Raw genomic sequence first — 26,791 nt, 5'->3', positions numbered from 1 at the left:
ATATGCTTAGTTTGTAGTTAAAGTATAGGACTGAAGGAAAAAGAGAGTATAATAACTGTTAAGGAGGGGGGGCGCGCCAGATAGGGTACTCGTCCGGTTTCAATATTTTCTTTCCGCCGTCCCTGGAAACGTAGCTGCGACTAGTAATAACATTGAATCAGATGCTGGTCGCTGCGACCTGTTCGTGAGTGCGTTTGAGCCCTTAACTACCACTCATTTTTATTATAAATGATCAAAAAGTTGAAAAAACCACATTTATATAATAATTTTTAACATTTTATGTTAATTAATAGCAATAAATATATTGAATAAGTATTTTTTTTACAAAATTAAATTAGGTTATTCAATAGTTAGAATTTAAAAGTTTCTAGAAAATTGTTCACAACCTTTTTCTTCGAATAATATAATTCCGAAAAAACATAAAATCCAAGACACTTCCATATCAAATATATGGGCACATATGGGCTTAACTTAAAGATACAAGAAAATTGAATTTAACAAAAAAAAAACTGTCCCCCTTTGATGTGATCTTATGTAAGACAAACCGCACTATCACTCTCAGACGTTTTTTCGTCTACTACCACAAATCCTAGGCCCAAAAATAAACCTACGCCTTCAATATTCCAATCTATCGAAAAAGAAGTGAGGAAAAAACTGGGATCTTTTTAGATATATCTTGTTTAATTTATGTACCCAATATGTCAAGCTCGACTGGAAACGAGATAGATAGGAAGCAAGTGTGTCTCTGACGATTTCATTAAGAAACTGAGGATTTTTCGATTTTTTATTCCTTTTCTTGCTTTTTAGTATAGTATTATGGAAAAAAAGTGGAATTAAAATACCAATTATGTAGAAGATTGATGACAAATGTAAAGAATAAAAATTTCAGATAATTTCAAAAATTGAGATACCAATTAAATGTAAAACTGTACAGGGTGGTCGAAATTGGTCTGTTTTAACAGAGAAAACCTATTTCCTGACTAGATAGAGCAAAACCGATTCAGATGTCATGGGCTCGATTTCTGAGACACGATTAATGGCGTAAACTGCCTGTTGATATTTTCACGGCCAACTCAGATACGGGGTATTTTTAATTTTTTTACCGTTTTGAAAATTGCTCATAACTTTTTTATTTTGAGGAATAATAAAATTCTGTAAAAACATAATTAAGGCACTTTTTTAAGCACAATCCAGTGGCGTAGTCAGTTTTTTTCTATGCTTGCTCCTTTTGTCACAAATAATAAAAAATATAATTTTTTAAATGGAAATCATAGTTGGCTATGAACTTAAAACAATGCTGTCGTTTAACCCTTTTCAACGATATAAAGTTAGGGGTATCTATTTCTAAGAATGAGAGAAATATTAGATTTTTTAGCTTTATATCGAAGCGGGCCTTGATTTTGTGTTGACCTATGTGTCTAATTATTTTTTATCACAATTTAATATTCAATATTATTATTTAACTGCATAATTAAAGACTTTTGGAAAGGTAAATTAATATACTATATTAGTATTCGTAATTACAATTGAACTCAATACAATAAACAAAGAACAAGACTAAAAAAACGTATTTTTTGTGTGGCGAATATAGTTTTCTAAAGAAAATCATCAAAGATGTTCAAACTGAGCACCTCCTTGTTGAATACACAATAAACAACTTTTTTGCTCAAAGAGTTACAACAATTTATTAGGCGAACTAGAGTAATAAGTCCAAAAGCTTTCCTAGTTGCCTTCTGCAATTCTTCTCTCGTCCCAATGGTTCTTCCCATATAGATAAGGTCTTTTAATTTCCCCCATAAAAAAGTTGAAAGGAGTTAAATTACAGGACCTAGCAGGCCTAGATATGGGGGCCAAGATATGAGGCTGTTTGTTCCAATCCAATTCTCTCTAAATTCTCCATTTAATAGTGCAGTTGTAACCCTGGCCTTTTAATTGTAAATGATAATATACTAATATAGAATGTTGATTTACCTTTTCAAAAGTCTTTAATTATGCAGATAAATAATAATATACAATATTAAATTGTGATAAAAATAATTAGATTCATTAGATCAACACAAAATCAAGGCCCGCTTCGACACAAAGATATAAAACGTAATATTTCTCTCATTTTTAGAAATAAATACACATAACTTTATATCGTTAAAAAGGGTTAAACGCCAGCATTTTTTTAAGTTTATAGCCAACTATGATTTCCATTTAAAAAAATATATTTTTTATTATTTCTGACAAAAAAAGCAAGTATAGCAAAAACTGACAACGCCACTGGATTGTGCTTAAAAAGTGCCTTGGGAACGTTTTTACAGAATTTTATTATTCCGCGAAATACAAAAGTTATGGGTAAATTTCCAAATGGTAAAAAATTAAAAAAGATCCCGTATCTCAGTTGGCAGTGAAAATATCAACAGACGCCATTAAACGTTTCTCAGAAATCGGGCCCTTGACTATGTCGGTTTTGTTCTATCTAGTCAGGAAATAGGTTTTCTCTGTTAAAACAGACCAATTTCGACCACCCTGTACAGTAGATTTTTTTTTCAAGATTGGAAAGATATAACAATTTTTAAAATGATTGTTTGAACTCGTTTTGAAAACGATTTACTTAAAAATTGATAAGATAAATAATGTCGATAGAAAATGGTAAAATCACAACAACGAAGTGTATATGAAATGATTTCATCCCAACTGTATAGTTTATTTATTGCTTTGTCTTTTATATCTAACAAGTTCTGTTGTTTAAAAAACAGAAAACTAGACAACCAAATAAAATCAACCAGGCAAGAGAACTAACAAGAGACTAGGTACTCTGAGGTGAAGCTGTGTAACTAAACAGCGATCAGTAGCGATGAACCTAACCTAACCATTTAGTTTCTACGAACAAATCTACAAAATTTAAACAGTTGCTATGGCTTTACCAGCTTTAAGGAGTGCATTAAGCAAATCAAATTTTGAAAATATATACCTTTTTTTCTTCTATAAACCTTTTTTTGTAAATTTCCACCAACATTGTTAATGGATCCACCGTTTCTAATCCAGGAACAACAGCAGTCCGAAGTTTTTCAGTTCAACTGCTTATTGGCTGCATTCCTTGATATTGTCCAACAATTCGTTCAAAGGGACGTTAGTATATAGATTTTCTATGTCATCATCATCATTCATCATTTTCAGCTTATTCAACGATTTGCAGTTATGGTGTATTGTATGCTGTTATAACTCAAGAAAGGGGAATACACAATAAAAATCTGTAAGGTTGCAGTGATTAACCCACCTCCTAAACATTCTACGTTCGGTAGTAAAATATAATCTTAATTTTACAAAGTTAAATGAATTATTGATATTTACATTTACCGCTTGCCTCTCATCACCTCAACAACGCTCCACCCCGTATATAATTAATTAAAATCGCCCGAGGAATCGAATTGTTCGACGATCAACTATAAATAGCTTGTGCAAGACGAAATAAATCAAGTCCATGTTACACATAAGTCAACTTTCGAGATTTTTTCGTTTGCGCAATGCCATCCTTCGTAATAAATTAAACTAGGTTTCAGCGAGAGCTGATGAAAATTGAAGCATGTGTGAGTGTGTGTGTATATTATATCTTTTATTTTGATGGTAACGGTATCAAGCCAAATTATGATTTTTAACTTGAATATTTATAATTTATTTTAATGTGGTAAACACACAAAAATTGGTGATACTATGCTAACTGTGATTTTCTGTCTTGTACTATTTGCTATCACTGTTCGAACCATATCAATATACGGTATGTCCCCGGATTCTATTTACAAGCGACAATTGAAAATTTGAGCATTTTTGGAATATTTTGATTTGAAAAAAAAATGTTTTACAATTTTTTTATAAATTCATGTAAGAAATTAAAATGTAAATAGCTTGAAAAGGCCACATATTATCTCTCCAGATGATTTTATGCAAAAATTGTGTTAGACTTTTTTGAAGAGGCTTTAAAGTTGTACCATATAGTATAAGGAAACTAGTAGCTCTACTCCTTGTCAAATCCTTTGTTCTTTTTCTGCCACTTTATATGACCTTGTTATCGCGTCCCGTGACCACTGACGTAGCTGTATAGTCGTGGTCTATAACTAGGCAAAGTATAGCAGTGGCACTCGCCATAGTTTCACAGAGGTGTATTTAGGAAAATATTAGTTCACAATAAAATAAAATAAAAAAATTGATCATCGAGTAAACATTCGCTTGAAAACAGAATGTTTTCACATTTCGTGTAAGTAACAATTTGACAACTGTATCTGAATATCTTCTGATAGGAAAAAATGCGGAAAAAATATATAATGACATATTTTTATATTATTATCTCTTTCACAAATTTTCTACAATCTTTTTTTTTGAATTTTGACAATAACACGATCACATTTTTGCTGGTATTTTAGTTGTAACTTTCTCTGGGCCGTATTATAAATTTTACTAATTTGAAGGTAGATTTTTGCAAATAAAAAAGTTACTTTTGCAATTTGCATTTTTAGTCATTTAAAAGAAATGATTATTCCAAATGAAACGAAATTCTAGACAAAAGTACAACTTTAACGCCTCTTCAAAAAAGTTGAATACAACTTTTGTATAAAATTATCTTTGGAGATAATATTTGACCTTTTCAAAATTTACATGGGATTTCCTATGTCTCGTGTTCTGATGCACCACACGGTATATTAGATTATGTTATCATTCCGGCGGTAATTTATGTTTAAATTAGAATATGCTTTTGGACGCCTTTTTTTTCTGCCAGCCTAAGTGCATGCCGCCGTCAGCGACAAACTAATTCAATTTCCTACCGGCGCAGCGCGGCATATAGAAATATCATGCCGCCGGATGGGACGCATTTTTTTGTATACGCCTTAGATCATATATATACTTACGTGGATAAATCAACGCCATAAGTTTAGCATTCAAAAATATGTCTCCAACATCACGACATGCTATTTTCAAACCTTCTTTATTGTTCTTATGAAACGTTCAGTGGGTTTGCCTTTCTCGAGGACCTTACTTTGCGCATGCGCATTAAAAGTTGCACGTATTTCATATTTTTTTTTAACTTTTTATTGTCATCATATTGTCATAATTATATGTCATAATCTTATTATGATTTCTATTGTGAAACGACGGTTAGGTGGTTCGGACGACGGTTTTTTGCATTTTTTATTTTAAAAATTGTATTAATTACTCTTTTATCGACCGCTTTTATATAGTCAAGGATGCATGTGTTCCGCAAATACGTTTAAATTTCCTATAACGCGGCCTCCCCATAAGAGCAATGAGAGAATTTATGTCCCAGTATTGAAGGAGGACAGAAAATCGAGTCGAATGGTTTCAAGACATAGGTTCATCCTTGTTTAGTCAAACCTCCTACAACACAAGGATAGACTTATGTAGGAAATGCATTGAAATTCTATAGCCATCCTTTAACATCGGGACAGGAATTTAAGCGGTACCCTCCGTATAGGTAATTTAAACGTATTTGGTGTTCCGTGAGAAGTTAATTTTAAGTTTGTGCAACTATATTTCTATTATTTTCTCATTGGACTTTCTAAATACTCGTAAAAATGACTAGAAAGTGTTTAGTGTATGAAAGTTCTAATATAAAGGTTCCCGAATTATCTTTTCATAGGCAAGTAAAGTATTAGGCAGCTTGTGAGGATTGATACGTCTATGTCTTCTTGTAAGCCTATAGAATGTGGTGTCCCTCAGGGTTCAGTACTTGACCCTATTTTGTTCTAAAGTGTTTATTAACGACATTGCAAATCTAGACATTAGCGGTAAAATCTGCCTCTTTGCGGACGATAATAGTTTCACTTGGAGCGGTCCAGATGTTACGGCACTATATAATACTATATCTAGTGACTTACGCACCATTAAATCTTGGTGCGATTCTAATCTCCTATGCCTCAACCTATCAAAAACTAAAGTTTTGTCATATAAAAGTACTATACAACCTTTTGTACTTAATAACACCACTATTGACGTCGTGGACTATGTGAAATTCTTGGAACTTGTTGTAGACAACTCGTTAAAATGGGACTTTGACATCGAAGCTCTATCAAAGAAACTAAGCGCTGCCGGTTTTGCGCTAAGATCAGTTTCTAAGGAACTTAACTTAACAACCTCTAGAATAGCCTATTATGCCCTTTTTTAGTCATACCTTCGTTATACCCTTCCATTCTGGGGTACTTGCTGCGCAACAAAATTTGATCGTATTTTCAAACTTCAAAAGAGAGTGTTCGATATTTATTGGGACTGAACAGCAGAACTCACTACCAGAATTTCTTTAAAAATTTTAAAATACTGACTCTTCCCTCTTTATTTATTTTTGAATCCATTTGCTTAATCCGCAAGCACATATCTGCTATTCCCTAAAGGCCATCTCATAACTATTAGTAGTGGGAACTATCGAATGAATACTATCGAAACATTCGATAGTTGCAATTCATTCGAATAATTCGATAGCTAGTAAGAAAACATTCGTTGAAAACTATTCGAATAAAAATTATCGAATAGATGCGTCATCTGCCTTGAAATATTGTATTCTAGTAATTCGGCAGCAAAAACCATTCATTTATAAAATTCATTCATTTATGAAATTCATTTATTCGTCAGGATCGATTATAATAAAATATTAACTGGATTTTAGTTGTCGCCCGGCGATTTCTTTCCGAGAAACCCGACAGCGGTCGGTGACAATGCTATGAAAGAAGCCGGCATCTTTGATTTTTTGCGGAGTCATAGAAAGATAAGGACACATCATTTTTTTTATTGGGGTGCTAGTATTTACACAGAAAATACATTATGAAGGGCGCTGTTGCCATATATTGGTATTAGTTGATATTAGCAAAGAATATTATTGTTTGGCTTTAGTTAGTTAGGGATAGTATGTCTATATATTTTGCATTTTTTTTATTAATATTCTGTTGTTACACTGCAATAATACTTGTTATTTTGGATGTAGGAAAATTATTTTTAATGTTTTTAAGCAAAGACTGGTTTAATAAAAATAATAATAACAGTAATAATTTGCTATACCCATTAACAACAAAATTTAAAATAATTTAATATAAACATTTTTTTTACGTAGTAGCAAAATATAAACAACAAATTAGATGTTAAAATTATTTATATTAGATCCCATTTTAAAAATAATATAGTCTTTAAATTTTTTGGCAACGTTGGTTTATTAAATAATAATAATTACAGAACTAATTTGTTATATTAACAACAAACTTTAAAATCATGAAATATAAACATTTATTAATTTTCTAATGTAAATGCAGTGCAACGTAAGGAAACTTTATATTACTATTTAAAAATAATATTTACTTTTACTGGCATTTACTTTAAAAAATAAATGAAATATTTCTTCGCAAAAAACTACATGTAAGAGAATTAGCATAAACAAAATACAAACATCGTTAACTTTTTTTTTAAATTGGCACGTGTAAAACTTTCAATTTAATTTTCTCACCCCATAGTTTGAGTTCGATAACCCCGTTTACTTAACCACATTACTTAAATATGATTATTAAGTTCAACCAATTCATATTATTAAAACATCTAAAATACAAATATGTATTTTTAAAATTTGTTTACTAAGTTCATCTCATCTCTCTTAAAAATTGCTACTTCTCAAAATTTCCCATTAAAAAATAGACCATATACCATATAAAATAAAATAATTGAAAGATCGGGCTACGGAAAATCACACAAATTTTCGGAAAAATTTTGACACCTGCACACGCACACAATCGTCAATTAAAAAAAACTACTATTTTAGTATTTTAAATATTTTAATAAACGCAAAAATAGCACAGTATTTATAAGGTGAAGTTATAAAAATTTGGAAGAACTAATAATGCACTGACGCACACAAAAATCAAACGAATACTAAATTTCATTTATCAAAAGCATTCGATAGTCGCGGCTCAACGATAACCATTTAGTCACACGGCGAGGTTGTCACATATGCTTTAGTATACAAATGAATGAATGATTTTATTCGAATAAAACCATTCGATAGTTGAAATCATTCATTCATTAACCATTCGATAGTCTAATTCATTCGATAGTTCCCATCGCTAATAACTATCCACTTAGGAATGCGAGCGCGATCACGATCTTTATCTGCCAACCCCGAGCTCAGAACTAGTTAAAGGTTCAATACTGTACAGTACCAAAAAAATATACAATCCAGCGTTGTTTGTTGTTGTTAGGTTAGGTTAGGTTAGGTTTACTATACTTTCATTTAGATATACTTTCTGGTTAGGTGTACTTTCTGGTTAGATATACTTTCTGGTTAGATTTCCTAAGAATATTGATCTTCGTACGGAGTGGCTAAATATATTTTTTATATAATTTAATTTTTGTTACAGTAAACATTCAATTTATTGTTCAAATATAACCATTTTACAAATTAAATTTTTAAAATTAATGTTCAAACTTGGCGGACGATAGGTTCTCGACAGGGATAGATAAAGTAGAAGCACTGCGTGTGCAACAAAAAAAGAAGTTAAACGGAACTCGATATGTTTGCGACAGTTTCCATAGTGATATACTTATCCACGTAAGTATATGATCTAGGGTATACGCTAACATACTGCAGGCACCGGCGCGGCGGGTATTTAGCCAGTGCTTTTAGAATATATTTGGCAATCAATTTCATGAAACGTACATTTTGGAAACAAAACGCACAGAAGCAATTTTGACTGACAGACACAAAAGTGGTCTTGTAATGACTTCTCTCTACCTATAAGGCACATAACCCTAAAAATACTGTAAAATACATTTCGTTTGACCTTAATTCACTCTAGTAACCACCATTGTATTCCAATCATTCCTTTTTTCGAAGCCCGATATATAATATCGCATTGTTATTATCGCAATAAGCATTAACAAGCCGCTAATTGTAAGGAAATGAGGTTGTTTCGAATACGACCGTCATCAGAGCAAAAAGGAAAGACTGAGGACTTGAGACTTGATTGTTTTTGCCAAAAATCGCTCTCGAGGCAGATTATAACCAGTGTAAATGGTGAACTGGTTCCGAACAGGTTTGGTATTCGGCTGGGTCGAAGAAAGTGAAGTGACGTAATCTAGATAGGGTCATTGTAATCAAATAAGAGAGGCGCTTTTAAGATATATTTTTTAAAGTACGTGGAAGTGTGTTGACCCTGATTCTCATTCGTTCCAGAGCACAGACGTTGTTGTTTATATTTTGCGATATTGTTTAATCATACGTACAGACTGATTCTATTAATATCTTTATTCCATAAAAATATAGTTTTCTGTAAATATATTTATCAAAAATGTATTTTAATAGGGAAATATTAATCATGTATATTTGATACCAATTAAACTTTTAGTTAGGTAATCGAGGGCGCGATTTTTAAATTCAATGTTGCCAACCATGGACATATTCGGAGCCGGGCTGACTAACGGGATTTTAAATTTCCCAAGGATTCAGGTGGTAGCTTTGCTGTAAAAAATGTCAAGCTGTCACACTTACTTATTTATTTTCTGACATTGTCATTCGTTTTGACACTTTAGTTTTGTATTACGAGTTTTTGGTTTAAATAAAGTGTTCTGATACTTTACGCTTAAAAATGTTTACTAACAGATCTGGCAGTCGAACATTGTTCTTTTTAGAACCTCTTTCCGTGCGAAGTGTACAACATAGCTTAATAGCCGTACAAAAACTCATGGCAATCTTATTAGAATATTTTGAAATGGAGAACGGAAAGCTGTAATAATGTTCCTTAAGTGCTGTTAAGGAAGTGAGTTTTGTTGATGTAAATAATAACTGTTTATGGAATTAATTTATTTTTATTTACTATAATATTTTGATTAGAAGAAAATATGTAAAAATGGACAACGCTGTGCCGCTCAAGCTTATTAATCATGTGATTAAAAGTTTATTTGATATGAACTATACTATACATTCAAAATGGAGAATCTATTAATCTACTGCACCAACAGGCACGAAACACGGGCACTTTAAAATTTTATCCACCCTATAACTTTTTTAGTTGCTAGAATGTAAAATGTTTAGGACGGGAGTAAATCACCGCGACCTTATAGATCTATTGTGTGTTCCCCTTTCTTGAGTTATAACGAGTTATAACTCATCATACAGTCTCAGGGCTTTAACAAAAGCCAGTATCTGAGACGGCTCCACAGAGGCCAGATCTCCATCCTCGACATCAGACGTACCAAGGTTCATGGCACGAATGGTCGTCGTCTCGGTGCACTCAGTGATAAGGTGTTCTGGTGTTTCCCCATTTTCCCCACAAAATCTGCATTCGCCGTTGTTTCTCAGTTTCAGCCTACTGAGGTGTTCGTTGAGGAGACAGTGTCCTGTTAGAAACCTCGTAACAATCCGAAGATTGTTTTTACTTAAATCAAGGAAAACCTTTGATTTTTCTCGGTCGTAAGTTCTGAGGAACTTTTTCGAGTGTCTTAGACCGTTGGAGGAGTGTTCCAGATACTTCAGTTCTGCTTTCAGTTGGTTCACGTTTGGAAAACAGAACGGTTCTGGTCCAGTTAGTGGAGTGTTCGCTCCTTTTCTAGCTAGATCATTTGCTTTTTCATTGCCTTCTATCCCTTGGTGAGCAGGCACCCAGAGTAGGAGGACTTTATTTTCTTTGCCTTATTTGTTGAGCTTCTCTAGGCATTCTTTGACCAACTTCGAATTGATGGTTACTGAGTTGATCGCGTTAAGTGCTGCTTGACTATCGGAAACTTTTTTAGTTTTTCAAATATAAAACGAGATCTGGTATGTTAGTATTTATACACGGTCCGGCAATAGTGCGTCAAGCATTTGTAGCTCCTAGAAAGAGACTTGGGAATTTTGTTTAAGTGCAAACCTAAAGTATGTACCTAGTAGGATGTATTTCAGGAACTTCTACAGGGTGGCTCAAAAAAATGTGGCTGGATGGGGGTGATTTTTTTTTAAATGGGACAACCCGTATATTAGTGCATTTTTGGCTTTCTTTCAGATCACTTTACATAATCCTAAGATATGAGTAAATATATTTCGATAGTTTCAGAAATATTAATTAGTAAATAAAACATATATTTTTTCGGCCTTTCTTAAAATAATTATTAAAAATACAAGAACTGTCCTGAAGTCAAAACTATATTAGGTATGTACTTTTTTATAAATATCGTAATCTTAAATTATACAGAATGTTCAAAATTATACGCCAATCTTTCTAAAATAGAAAATAATTTCTCTTCGTTTTTTTAATTTGGAACACCCTGTATATTATTTTTTTAATAGATGGAGAACTAAAAATTGAACATTTTTTGCATTTAGAGTATTTCGAAATTTTTAACGGTTTTGCTGATATTCGCGGTTTTAGAGGAGAGAACTTGGATGAAAAAATGGCTCAAATGATCAAAAAATCAGTTTTCGCAAATATCTGCCAAAATATGGAATAGGTATACAATTTTTTTCTTGGAAAAGAAACTAAACTTAGGTAATTACCTACAAAAATGGTCCTTATCATTTTTTACGTTTTTACGTTTTTAAATTTCCCGTTGTGGATTCAGGTGCTAGCTCTGCGGTAAAAAATGTCAAGTTGCCACAATTATATATTTAATTCCTGACATTGTCATTAGTTTTGACACTTTAGTTTTGTATTACGAGTTTTTGGTTAAAAAAAATTGTGTTGTGATAATTTAAACTTAAAAATGTTTATTAGCAGACCTTGCAGTCCAACATTGTTCTTCACTTTTAGTGCGAAGTGTACAAGATAGCTTAATAGCCGTAAAAAAACTCATCGCGACTTTATTAGAATATTTTGAACGGGAATCCGGTATACATTACTATAGTAATGGTCCTTTATGTCCCATAAGTGATGTTAAGAAGGTGAGTTTTGTTGTTATAAAAAATAACTGCATATAATATGTATATATTTTTTATAATTAATTTATTTTTGTTTTTTAAAATTTTTGATTAAAAGAAAATATGTACAAGTGGGTCACGTGGTGTCGGTCAAGCTTAATCACGTGACTAGAAGTTTATTTGATATAAACTTTATATATGTTATTAGCTCCAAGAAAAAAATTCAATTCTTGATTGAAATCGGCCCCAAATACATAAAACCCAAATTCGTCCTCCTGCAACAAACGACTTAGTCCATCGCCAGCTGCATAAAGCAAAGAAGAAGCTTCTGCGAGGAGTGACAGCCCGGCATTATGTTTGAAATTCCTAGGGGATCCTTCAAAACGAGTGGGAGGATGACCCAGATTTCCCGTTTTTTATTTTTCCACTTAAAACGAACGTCCACACACACAGAGACTCTTTATCGAAATTGATCGGGAAAGGATAAATCTATTCGGGAAAGTTTCAGAAGAAGAACATGGCCGGAACAAAGGAAACAGTTTGTTGGAAGTCGTTTCCTTGTTTGCCGAGTTGATTTATGTATTTCAGTCAAATTAGGTTTAAGATGGAAGTTGTAATTAACTTGGAAATTAAAAGAATAATTTTTGCCATATAGTGAAGTGCCCAGAGACTTTTACCCCGGAATTGAATTACTGTGAATGTATTAATATGAAACCTTCTGTATTGTGTTTTATAGATAAAATACTAAAATGTTTACCCATTTTTTTTTCGTTGCTTTTAATTTTTTATTTTAGTAATTTTAGTAAATTTTTAATTATTTCTTTCTTAATTTTTTGATTTTTTGAATTATTTTTCTAAGTAAATTTATTAAAGTAAATAAATCTAATGCATAAGCTATAGCTATTCTGCTTATATTCTAATCATTGAAATTTTGATTAAAATCGAATTATACAGGGTGGCGCGACATATACGACGCGGTTTTTGCAAGGAGAACAAAAGTTTTTATTGAAGTGAAATTTTGTGAACTTATGTAAGTCAATTTAAAGCATTTTCTAAAATTATGTAGGGTTCTACAGGATGTCCCCAAAATAAATTACCCATCAAAGTTATGTTTTTTGTAATGGCACACCCTATATATTAATTAATTGTTGGATTCTAGTAAAAAATAAAGGTTTGTTTCATTAGAAAAGTATATGACTAAAATGTAGAATTTTTGAAATACATTCACCGGCACGAAAAATGGACACCTTAAAACTTTGATGTATTTTAAAGGTTAATATATTTTGTTTTAATGGGCCGATTTTGATGATTTTTTAAGCAGTTTGTAGGCAAATTATTTGACTTTTTAGTATCTTTTTTAAATTAAAAATGAAACTCCCCATCTGTTAATTATACGAGGGAAAACAAAATGTTGATATTTTGACAATTAAATTAAGTAAAATTTTGAACCTAAAATGCAAACGGTGGGACATTTTTTGTACCTCTTCTTAAATTTATGATGTTTATCAAAATAATTACTTTTTAGACACATTTACCAAAACCTATATTTTTCGAACTTGTAGCCACCTTAAATAATAATTTATTTAAGATCTACATTTCTGAAGTCCCAAAATCCATTATAAAGTGTTTTCAACAATACCATTATAAAATAACAACACACCGATTTTTTAGTAAGAGTTCAATCACAATTTTCCCATATAGCACGTCCAAATGAAATTACGTTTCTACAAGGGAGACACATGAGAAACAAAATATGTTAAAGTGAACCTAAGTGTCCATCTAGTTCTAACATATACATATGAGATACACGCAGGATTATATTGATAGAATTGTGTGATATAGTGTTTACTAGTTGTATACCGTATGCACTCAAGATTCTAAAAAGTTTTTTGTAACGTAACAAATAATTATTAAAATGATGAAATCTGACGTCGGTATATGAGTACTTCGTATCATAGTTGTGCCTATAGTACACACCTTGTCAAAACGTGACGTATACACATAATATAAATATCTATATAGACACTTTGTAATAGTGTACTGTTGTGTCTACATTCTAGCATGAAATGAAGGTGTGCGCACGCGCGGATAGCCTCTGCGTAGATACACCGACCAAGTGTATCTTATGTGTCCTCTCTCCTTTCTCCTTTCTAGGAGTGGTATGTGTTAGCAGCCATTATTGTTTTATCATTCGGAAGCTCTATATAAATGTTCTGTTTGTGTGTAGTTTAAAAGAGATTTTAAGGTAAGTACAAGTTTTTAATTATCTTGTTACACCTTCCTAAGAGTATTATTAATATTATAGCAGCGACTCTTCCTTTACTCGATACCCAATTTACCAAATTTTGACTCCAGTGAATGAAAACTCTAAATATTCTCGTATAATGATAAAGAGGTTAGCTGAGTTAGCTCTGCAATATAATTTTTTTTAATTTGGAAATAATACAAATCTAAATGGACCAGAGAAAGAAAGATTTAAACACTTCAAAGAACTTCTTACACTGATATTCGGTAAGTTATTGATGGATCAATATACAGATATGTTTAATATTCAATAATCAGTTCATATAAAATTTAAGGGTGAGATTGTTAATGTGAAAATAAAATACAACTAAGTCCAACAGAGTGCTCGATGAATGAGTATGCTAATAAACCAACTGCTTGGAGGGAAAAGAGGAGAAAAAATGACTAAACGAGGTCCACCAAATCGTGGCGATATACCAGTGTTTACTATTTTAGTATGTTGTTATTCTAGGTACTTATATTTTTAATACATTTTGATACAAATTCTGTTCTTTTACAGTGTTTTCTTTCTTCTGGTGTCTGCAGTGTAAATAATTATTATTATTGTGTTATTTGCGCTATTGCGTTCCATGATATAAAGAAATATAAGAATTTTATTTTTTAAATACTTAATCCATTTTATGGAAGAAAAATGGTACATTTAATACAAAACAAAAATGGAACAATTTTAAGGCTACTTCTCTTGAACTTACGATCGAGATACTTTTGGAAAGTACAAAGTTTTGCCTTCCTAATTTTCGTTCTAAAAAGATATAATTGGTACCATTGAATAAATATTTCTTAAAAAGAACGAAAACTTAGGCATCAAAACTTGTATTATTTCCTAAATTCGTTCATAAGAAGTAGTTTTATCTAGCACAAGATGTATATACGAAGCAAAATACATACGTATACACGCGGTAGTCACAACTGCAATGTGTAAACATAGTTTAAACGTAATACACAAGCACTGTGTATCCTAGGGCACACTGTGTATCCCTTACTTTGTGTATACGTAAATGCTATACTGTGGCTACATTGTGAGGCGGACGTTTAACCTTTGTGCATACGTGTTGAACTACAATGTGTAAACGTAGCGTATTTACATCGGGGGAATTGTGTCACCCTGTGTCTACATCTAATAATGTAAACACATCGTAAATGTGATTTGATGTGCTGTATGGGTTCATATGTTTGAAATAATATGGAGAAAAGTCCATCTTTTCAAACAGCACTATAACTTGCACTATCATAAATAAAATTATTCCTTTTTCAAATTCGGATATACTGGCTAATGAAAAATACTTTTGGGATCAGCAGAAATTTGTTTTTGTCGTCCTACGGGATATAAATAACCGTATGCCGAGATCGACCCACATTTTTCTTCAAGTTCTTTTGTTGAGGGCTTGCTGATTAATTTTTTCCTTCTGTTTTTATATATTCCCCTAACTATTTCAATTTTTATTTTGATTTAAGCTAAATATAATTCCACTAACATTTACCCAACATCAGCCGTTTCATAAATTTATGTCACACAACCAAAAATTAATCAAAAAGTCTGTATTAACCAATTTATTGATAAAAATAAACTCTGTGAAGACATACTTCAAAAGAAACGAGTCTTGCAATTGGAAATAAAAAATAAAAATAAATTAATTGATTTAAGTCCGCACGTGCCAAGCATTGGCGAAAATTCTACCAAATTTCGGTTCAAATGAGTTCGTCTCAATTTATACTTCTATGGTGGAATCTCAAAATAAATTCGTATTAGATTCTGCAAAATTTATGACCGGTTTTTAATTGGAATTTCAGAAAATGCGCGTTAAAAAAGTTAATTAAATGGTAAATAAATTACCTTTTAAAAAGTTATTTCGTTTTTTTACGTAATTTTGTTTGTATGCTCTATACTCTGATTTTGGAGGAAACTGTTCAATTATACCGGGGTAGTTCAGATAGTTTCCAGGTATGTGACAGGACTTGTGTGATATGTGCTAATGTTAATAATGATTTTGATGGTGGTAATTTTAAAACAATGTCATTTTTTAAAACATTATTTTTATCGCATTAACTATAGTTTCTTTATAATATATAGAGCGTATTGATTTATCAATATGAAAAGCTTTGGTTGCATAATATATTAAAGTTACATCTCCGTCACTGACTAAATTTGTATCATTTAAAAAAAATGTGTATACCGGGTGCGTCTCAAAACTGACTCACCCCTATAACTTTTTTATTTCTTCAGTTAAAAAAACGAGATTTGGTATGTTAGTATATGTTTTCGGTCACTTCCTGTTTCACCGGAAATGACTCCAACATTTGATTTTTAAATGACACCCTCGGTATTTTTTTACTTTATTCGATAAAAATAACAGAATAGAATGACATAATATCATATGTCAACTTTTGACATTTTTGCATATGGTTTATTTAAAATTATAACTTGGTCCGTAAGGAAAATTTGACTCGAAATAAAAAGTATGTGGTATCAAATTATTCGTAAAAAAATGATTTTTCAAAATATGCTAATGAGTCACCTTCGTTCCGTTTGAAAAAATTGAGATATGATTAAAAATACGATTTAGGCATTTTTATCGGCCAGGACAAGACATTAGACGATCAAATCTATTTTCCAAAGCTCCTTGATTAAAAATTAATGTTTTTAACACAGGGGCCATGGCACTCTAGATTGAAATTTAAAATACGATTTTTTATTAAGCAAGAATGTCGAAAGTTGACATACGATATGTCATTCTATTCAGAATGTCATTTTCTATCGAATAAAGTAAAAAAAATACCAAGGGTGCTATTTAAAAATCAAAAGTTGTAGTCATTTCCGGTGAAACAGGAAGTTACCAAAAACCATCGAATACGTCAATCAATCCTAATTTATGTCACATACTAACATACCAAAAATCTATTTTTTATCTGAAAAAATAAAACAGTTTATAATAATAAAAAAAGAGCCACTTTTGAGACGCACCCGGTATTTGTTTGGTTTATTTACATTTTTGAAGTGAAACTTCTTTACGCGCGATCGGAGTAAAAATTCAAGGCCGCGACACACGAGTTAGCGTCACGCGACGATAGGAGCCGAACGCTTTCTGGCAGTCAGTTTAAAAAAATTTAAACCTCAAAACGAGACCACGGATTTGTCATTTCTATTTTTCCATGATTCATCACACAAAAATTAAACAAATTATGAAGATGATCTATTAACAATTGTTAAATGTTTCGAAGAAGAAAACTGACTGAATATAAGTTTTTAGTAGTTTAATTTAAATGTCTCATTTTTTACCTATATAGGGCGTGTCTCATTTTTACACCACTTGACCCAATTTGTCTAAAATTTTACATCCTAATTTTTTTATACATACAGTTTATACTTAAAAGCTTGTCAAATTACTTACAGTTTAGTAATGGAGTATGGCAAATCTGGAATGGTAGTGAACCCGGCTCCTCTGCATTGAAACTCGTGCAAATCTGGAGTGCAACGACATCTATCTTCTCCAAACACCGGACAAGGAGACAGAGATTCCTGAGCGCCTGCTATGGCACCACCGCATTCGCCGGTAAGCAGAAAAAACACGAACAGTGGCAACGCTGCCTTTATATCTGGAAAACAAACAATTACTTTTTTTTACTAAAGCCTGGTTGCCAGAAAGGGTTATTCAATATAATACTATATTGAGAAATAATAATTTTCATCAGATAAATATGCAAATATCTAATTCTCTATAAGTTTTATTTGCATTAAATTACTAGAAATACTATTTATTTAAAGATTTTCTAGTAGAAAGTGTCTCTAGTAAAGATGTATTAAAAATTCAAAACTTGCAGGAGTGTTGGTCTTGGTCTTCCTGCAGACCAAGACCAAGGAAGTCAAGGTCTTGCATTTGCCCATCATTAGTATGTAATAAACTATTATCACTTAACATACACACATGGCCAAAATTATTGCATATAACGTTATTTTTATTTTATTTTGACTTAATATGATTGACTTTTGACCTAATATGATTCTTTTTATATTTTTGGACATATTGGCTTACTACACGACTAACTAACATAAAATTAAAAATCTAAGTGCAACTAGGCTGTTATTATATTTTTATTTCATAATGATTGAAAATCAACAAAAACAAATTTCATTTTAAACAGAACATATTGAAAACAATTTTAATTATTTCTCACAACTAATAGTCTGTATTGCCTCCTCGATCCTCAATGCAAGCTGTGAGACGACGCGACGTGGCATGCTCTCAATTAAGTTGTCCAGAAGATGTTGAGGAATGGCTTCCCATGTTTGGCGCGCAGCAATTTTCAATTTTCAGTTTAGTCTTAACAGTCGTTCGGTACAGTCGTTCTCTCGAGCATTTTTTTTAACGTTTTTATTATTTTCTGATCGCCTGGAAGTTTTTACTCGTCCACATATCGAAGTCTTTTTTTCGAGTGCCGCACGTTGGAATTTCATGTGCGCTTTTTTTTCTCACAGCAAAAACTTCGTCTAAACCGCACGCAGATATTTGCTTGGTATTACCAGGGAGATTTAAAAGGTATCTATGGCTCCAGTTGATCGATGTAATGTTTGTGAGGAAATTATCAGAACGAATTCGCCAGCAATTAAATGCAGTCACTGTCAAAAGTGGACCCACAGGAAGTGTACCGATTTATCTTCTGAAGAATTTTCAAAGTTAGCAAGCAGTACAAAAAACGGAACCATAGTGGGTCTGTTCTATTTGCCTTAAAAATGATGTCAGTATTATACTAGATGAACAGGAAGTCAGTGCAAATGGAACGGAAATCAAGGATCCGGAAGTAAATCGAATGGAATTGCTCTTTCAAAAATACTTTTTGCCCTTTAAAAACGAGATGGAGAGGAAACTTGAGGTTATAGTGAATAGCTTAGAGTTGATAAAACATGAGAATAGCCAACTTAGAGCAGAAAATAAATCACTTAATGATAAAATTTCTGAATTGAACAAGCAGTACCTTGAGAACCCACCACTCACCGAAGAAATAATCCAGGAACTACATGAGAGACAGCGAAGAGAACACAACGTAATAGCCTTTAAATTACCCGAGTCTAACAAAGCAAGTAAAGAGGATAAAGACCGAGAAGATCGTGATAGAATTATTACAGCTATATCTCAACACGTAGAGCTTAATACAGATGATATCAAAACTTTTCGCTTAGGAAGATTCAATAAAGAAAAGATAAGACCAGTAAAAGTTATAATGAACTCTTCCATGGATGCACTGAGACTTGTTCGTAGCAAACCATTATTAGAAAATTATTCTGGTCCAAGTTTCAAGTCTGATTTGACGAGGATGCAGCAGGAACATTTGAGAAAGGTGAGAGAGGATTTAAGAAAATTGCAAGAAGAAGGATGTTCAACCAAAACAATCAAATATGTGAATGGCAGTCCTAGGATAGTTGAGAAGACAAATTTTTGAATGGCGGAGGTGGCAATAAAGAATCAATTTCAGTTTGTTATCAAAACGTTCGCGGCCTTCGCACCAAGTGCAGGGACTTTTTGTTATCAGTTGCAATTTCGGATTATGATATTATTTGTGTGAGTGAAAGTGGTTTGAACGAAAATTTTAACGATGGTGAATTGGTGGACTCTTCATATTCCGTATTCAGGAAAGATAGGAGCAGCACTACAAGCTCTAAAAATCGCGGAGGGGGAGTCCTAATAGCATGTAAGAACACTTTTAATGCTGTGGAAACATCTTCCACAAACAATAATGTTGAACAAGTTTTTATTCATTTTACATATAACCGTTGTCAATACATAGTTGGTTGTACTTATATACCACCAAACTCTCCTTTAGAAAGTTACACAAATCATATGTCAGACGTCAGTCATATTATGAGTAAATATACTAACTGTAAAACTTGTATCTTCGGAGATTATAATCTACCGAATTTACAGTGGGATCCTCTTGACGAATGTGCAAAAAATGCCACTTCTTTAAAAGAAATTGCCTTTTGTGATGAGTTGTCAATTTTAGGATTATTTCAATTAAATTATATTAGAAACACTTTTGGTGTCATACTTGATCTCTGTCTAACTAACATTCAAACAACAGTTAATAAATGTACTCCCCTCGTAAATGAAGATTTTTATCACCCGGCAATAGGACTAACTATAGAAACAACATCAAGAGTGTGTCCTGATAAAGAACAATATTTCTATAATTTTAAAAAAGCGAATTATGGACAATTGAATAATATGTTATTAGATATAAATTGGACAGTGATTTATAATTTAAAAAATATTGACGAAATTATGTCGGTTTTCTACGAAATTGTATATGATGTAATTGAGAAGTGTATCCCTAAATACTGTTTAAAAAAAAGTACCTTTCCATCATGGTTTAATAAAGACTTAATTAATACCATCAAAAAGAAAAAGACCATGCATAAGCTATATAAGGAAACATTAGATGAACATTATTACTATGAATTCTCATCTTTGCGCGAAATTTGTAAATTTAAAAGTAAGACTTGTTATAACAATTTCGTAAAAGGAGCTGAACAGAGTATTAAGTCTGACTCATCGCAATTCTGGAATTTCATTAAAAATAAAAACAACTATTGTCAGGAGCTACCTTACAAAATGACCTGGGACGATAAAGTTGCATATGATAAGTTGGAAATTAGCAATCTGTTTGCGGATTACTTTGGAAATGTCTATAAGTCAAGTCAAAATTCAAATATGCAAAATACATTTACCTCTGAAATCGATGTTAACCTATCTAATATTGAAATTAAATATGATGATCTGCTCAGTACTATGTTAAGTTTAAAAATCAACAAAGGACCTGGACCTGATGGTCTTCCCAATCTGTTTTTAAGAGAATGTGCAGTAAGCCTTTGTGAACCTCTATGTTTTATTTTTAATCGCTGTGTGTCTACTGGGGCATTTCCAATTGACTGGAAACATTCCTTTGTCACTCCAGTTTTCAAATCCGGCAACAAATCATCCATCAGTAACTATCGTCCAATATGCATTCAGTCTGCCATTCCAAAATTACTTGAAAAAATGTTAATTCCAACATTAACTAATTGTTTTAAAAATATTATTGTAACTAATCAGCATGGTTTCTTTGGAGGCAGATCTACGGCTTCGAACATGTTTCCATACGTAAATTTTGTTCTGCAATCTATGAACGATAAAACCGAAGTCCATTCAATATACACTGATTTTTGTAAAGCCTTTGATTTAGTGGATCACGAAATTCTAATAGTAAAATTACATGCCTATGGTATTCGTAGTCCCTTATGTGATTTTTTAAATCGTACATTACAGGCAGAACCCAGCAAGTGAAAGTAAAGGGGAGTTTGTCCAATCATTATGCAGTTTTCTCTGAGTACCGCAAGGTTCCCATCTTGCACCAATTTTATTTAGTATCTTTATAAACGATATAGGAAATAATTTTACTAGCGATACTTATTATTTGCAGACGACTTAAAGATTTACCGGGACATAAAAACTATTTCAGACTCTATGGAACTGCAGAGTGATATTGATCTACTCAATGACTGGTGTGTGGACAATAAACTCAAACTAAACATTAATAAGTGCTCTTTTATTATTTTTATTAGGGGCGAAAGTAAGTTTGATGTAACGTATACTATTAATAACACCAACTTAATCAGAGTGTACACTGTTAAGGATCTTGGAATATCGCTTGACTACAAATTAAATTTTAACAACCATTATGACAATTTAATATCGAAGGCAAACAGGAATTTGGGGTTTATTTTTAGAAATACCAAAGATTTTTTAGACCCGTCCTCAGTAATAACATTATATAACAGCCTAGTAAGATCATCACTAGAGTACTCTTCCATAATCTGGATGCCACATTATGAAACACATAAAAGTAGATTTTTCCAAATTGAGAAAAAGTTTTTAAAATATATGAATTTCTTCCTTAGTAAGAATAACATTCTGTTGAATATGATTGAGACTTCAGAGTATCTAAACTTCCAAAAGTTGGAGCTTAGATGGGATTATCTGGCTGTATGTTTTTTCTACAAACTAATATCGAATCGTATCGATTCACCAGATTGTTTGGCAAATTTCGACTTTCACATTGCTCCAAGACATCTGAGGTCACAATCGTTGCTGCACTTAAGAACATATTCAACTTTTTATGCACAAAATTGCCCTGCAAATAGAATTTCCAGAAGTGTGAATGGGTACGACTTGGATTATTTTAGTAATTCCTTAAGTATATTTAAAAACCGTGCTAGAAATGTAATTGTTTTCAAGAATGAATTGTAGACTAGGCTTGGCCTTTGTTATTTTTTTCTCATTATTATTTTGTTAGTATATGGAATCTATTATTTCTGTATTTTGTATAATTTTTGTATTATCTATTATCTATTCAAATTGTATTTTTTGTTGAATGCCTCTGGCGTTTATGAAATAAATAAATAAATAAATTCATTTAAGGTACGGGGGGACTTTAAGGTACGGGGTATTCCTTTTGGCAATATGGCGTTTTAGCATGTGCCAAGCATGCTCGATCACATTCATATTTGGAGACATCGGTGGCCACCACAGTTTTCTTATACCCTCTTCCTCACAAAATTCGCGAACCGCTAAAGTGCGATGGGGAGGAGCATTTTCGTCCATGTAAACTGGCTCACATAATAGGCTCTAAAACGTCTCTAAGACATGAGGCATCTGTCATTGTGCCATCAATAAAAACAAGAGGAGTTCGAGCTTCGTGCATTATACCTGCCTATACCATAATGCTTCCCCCTTGAAACGGGACACAGGGTTGAGCTGCATTTAAGCGTGCTCATCTTCCAGATGCTTTCCAGACCGAAGTTCGTCGCGAGTCTGACACTAGGCCCATTCTTGTTTCATCACTAAACATGACCAAATTTCAATTAAGTCCATTTGCTCTCATCTCCTCAGCCCATTGTAGTCGCGTAATTTTGTGCTGTAAATTAAGCTTCAGAACACGTGGAAACCTCCTTAAATGTAATCCTCTCTCATGGAGTCTTCTTGCGATGGTCTTTCTTGAAACATTTACTCCTTCAAGGCGAGCTAACTCATTTTTAATAGCAGTACTAGCTAGCAGGGGCTTGCCTCGTGCAATTAAGGATATTTGACGGTCTTGCACAGCAGTAGTAACTCTCTTTCTACCTCTTCCAGGCCGGTCTGTAACCTCGTTTGTCTCCCTGAATTTTTATAATATTCCCGAAACATCGCTTTGGTTAACTCCTACAAATTCAGCTAGTGCAACTTGCCGGTAGCCCTATTGAGACAGTGTTACTATTCTGACTCTATTAAATTGTGAAATAATGTTTCTAGGCATTTTAAGGCCAAAACAATGGTCAAATTTCTTTTAAAACCCCAGAGACCACAAATCGAAATGTGCAAGAATTTGTAATAATATTGGGTCTGAACGATAAACATTGTTTACCATATCCATTTTAACAAAAAATGTTTATTACAGGTTATCAAAGCAATGTATAAAAAAAGATTCTTTAACTTCCTTTCTGTATATTTTTAAACGATATATGCAATAATTTTGGTCATGTGTGTAAATATATTTTTTTCAGAAATTCACTTCAATAATACATAAGGACAAACCGATTGTATGTTATCTTGATATTTTTTTGCAATGTGATTAAATTCAATTGTTTCATTCTACAAAACAATTGTTAAACCGAAGTTCTGTTTTAAATCCGACATGGAGAAAGTTATCTTGTTATCTTAAAGATCCTTTTCAGATACGATTAAAACCCTGAGCTGATCCGCTGGTTCTTATTGACCAATGGAATTCTGCGAAGAAGGTATTTGATAATTTAACTTGATAAAAGATATTATTTTGCAAAATCGAAATTATAATTTTCTGTAACAGGAAAAGGGTATAATTACTTTCTATATTAATTATTCTCCACGTCGTATTTCCCTTTATTTTAATCAGGTTTAAATCTAAATATCTATCTGAAAATAATTCAAAAGAAAGGATACAGTTATTAAATTATATGTGTGAAAAATTTATGTTTAATGTTCAACCTTTTTTCGAAAAAAAAAAACACTTCTAGAAAATATTTTACTACATTACTAATTTCCTAACTTACTCTTAAAATATAATATACAAGGTGTCCCAATATTCCGCGGACATATTGGACTATTTCTTGGATAGTGGACTACTACGTATTTTTTGAATCAAAATACGTTCATTGGATACCTAACCTCTATACGAAAGTGCTTCGTTTATCCGCTAGAGGGCATCAAACTTTAACAATTAAGAACCATTATTCCGATTTGAACGAGATTTTTAGTGTCTTTGTTTTGCTAAGTGCTTTAACATTTGGCTTTCACAAAAATTAAGATAAAGTACGGGAAGAGTGAACAACAACCTAACCTAACCTAACTATCCCCACCCCTACATAAATTTTAGCATAAATATTTTCTAACTCAACCGTAGACAGATTTTCTTTTCGTAAAATGGTCCCCCTAGCATTTACTACATTTAATGTCTCTTTAAAAAAAAACCTCTACGTCGCATAGGTGCTTAGTAGTAGTTTTTGTTAAAAAAAAATTCCAGAATTAATTTTTCCGAAGTAGGTCTACAAAATATACAGGGAGTTTCAATATTTCGTGCATAGTAGAAGAACTACATATTTTTTGGATGAAAATAAGTTAATTGAACATAATTTACCTTTATACAAAAGTGCATCGTTTGTCCGTTAGAGGGCATCAGACAAAAATAAACTCGAACGATAATTAATTTAAAAATTATTATTTTTTTAAGCTTTTTATGAAGTTATTGTCGAATATAATTTCTGATACTAACAGAAAATTTCATGTTTTCGCTAACTCGATTATTAGAACATAATAGATTTTATGCGCCAGTTATATGTATAAATAAGTGTTATTTCATTGTAATTAAATACTGAATGCCTATTTTACATTATGTCACATATAAAAGTGAACTGCACGGTTCGAAGCAGACTTTTCACTCTCTGTACTCTGTCGAGAACGTTTGTAACAATAAAATCGTTTTTTAAAAACAACTCTGTTAATTCAGAACCCAAAACTGGCGCAGTCGGTAGGATTTCGTGTATTCCCTTTCGAGTGTCACATGCAGTGGTAAATCGGGAAGTGCGGTTTCAACCCTTTAACGCGAAATTCGAACAAAAACTTTGTGAAGTGACGGACAGGATAGTGCAATCGATCCGGATTAGCTGTCTAAACCTGAACGAGCAAAGAAAGTTGTCGCAAACCACCCCGACGAAGACAGCAGAGAGCGGAGTCCAGGAAAAGGACAGGAAAGACTTCAAAAAGAAGTAAGTGCCTTCCTTTTTGCCCCTTTTGGTATACCTCTGTTTAAGGAAATCAGTAGGGATAGTTATAGGAGCAGTCTATCGAAGACATTAGATTAAGAAAAACAAAAACCAAAAAGTAAAAAATTCTTAGAAGTAAAGTAACAAAGAAAAAGTTACCTAGTATTACATTTTTATTAAGTAAAAATAATAAAAAATAAATATAAAAATAAAATAAAATTTACGCTCATAGATCGTAAATGAAAAACTAGCACGTTAATGAGTGTAGACGAGTTAGCGGACAGACTATCAAATTTAACAGTAAAACTTAATACAGAAATAAATAAAATGAATGCGAGAACAAGTGCTTCAGAAAATGAAAATATGCGAACTGTAAATTGGAATATTTTTAAGTCAAAAGTACAAAATATTAAGCCCTTTGACGGAAACAGTAATACATTAAATACTTTTATATTTAAATGCGAATCACTTTTACTAAAATATGCGACCGTACCAGACGAGGATTTTAAACAGCATGTTTTTGAGTGTGTACAGTCTAAATTAGTAGGAAAAGCCGAGATAATGGTGGGAAACAGATTAGAATTAGATAATTGGTCGAAATTAAAAGCCGCTTTAATACAATGTTTCTCAGATAGACGTGATTTAGATTGCCAATCCAAGAATTGACGAGAACGCGACCGTTTAAAAACGAACATCTCTTAAGTTTTGGCAGCAGATTACAACTCTTAAAAAGTAACGTAATTCAAAGAATCAGTAACGATACGTGCCTAGCGCCTCTAGAGAAAACGTGTCAGATAAACCACTATGATAAGACCGCGTTAAATACATTTATTGCGGGTTGCAGCGGAGCTTTAAGAAACAATCTTTACATAAAAAAACCGACATCCTTAGAAGATGCAATGGCGTGCGTAAATGAATTTGAAAATTTTGAAATGCTCTATGGCAGTTCTAACGAACAAAACAAGGTGTACAAAACACAAAATTTCCATCAAAAGTCAGCACAACAAAATTTCCAAAATCAAAATAATTTTTCTAACGCAACAAATTTTCCACACAACAATTCTAACTATCAAAATAATAATAGACAACAATTTAATAATCAAAATCAATTTAATCACCCAAATCAATACATCAATGTTAAGAAACCAACTTAATAAACATTCCATCCGAATGCCAAGTGACCATCGATTCAAGAACATATAGAAACGATGTTCAACTAAGAAAAGGAAAACCTTTAATCCTGCCTGAGGTACAACTAGAAAATCTTGAAAAACCAGAATCCAAATTCGAATATATTGCTCCGAAGCTATCGAAAATCAACT

General features: G+C 32.3%; 1 protein-coding gene across 1 annotated transcript in view; it reads right to left on the bottom strand.

Annotated features, from left to right (window-relative positions):
- Positions 1–26,791, bottom strand: part of LOC115875891 (leucine-rich repeat-containing G-protein coupled receptor 5A-like) — a 327,679-nt gene that overhangs the window by 291,126 nt on the left and 9,762 nt on the right. The window contains exon 2 of the mRNA XM_030891455.1: positions 17,554–17,758. Within this exon, the coding sequence (XP_030747315.1) occupies positions 17,554–17,758 (205 nt within the window). The remainder of the gene's footprint in view (positions 1–17,553; positions 17,759–26,791) is intronic.

Source organism: Sitophilus oryzae, unplaced genomic scaffold, assembly GCF_002938485.1.
Source record: "Sitophilus oryzae breed Bouriz unplaced genomic scaffold, Soryzae_2.0 scaffold_1396_pilon_pilon, whole genome shotgun sequence".
Lineage (NCBI taxonomy): Eukaryota > Metazoa > Arthropoda > Insecta > Coleoptera > Curculionidae > Sitophilus > Sitophilus oryzae.
This window is presented reverse-complemented; position numbering and strand designations above follow the sequence as displayed.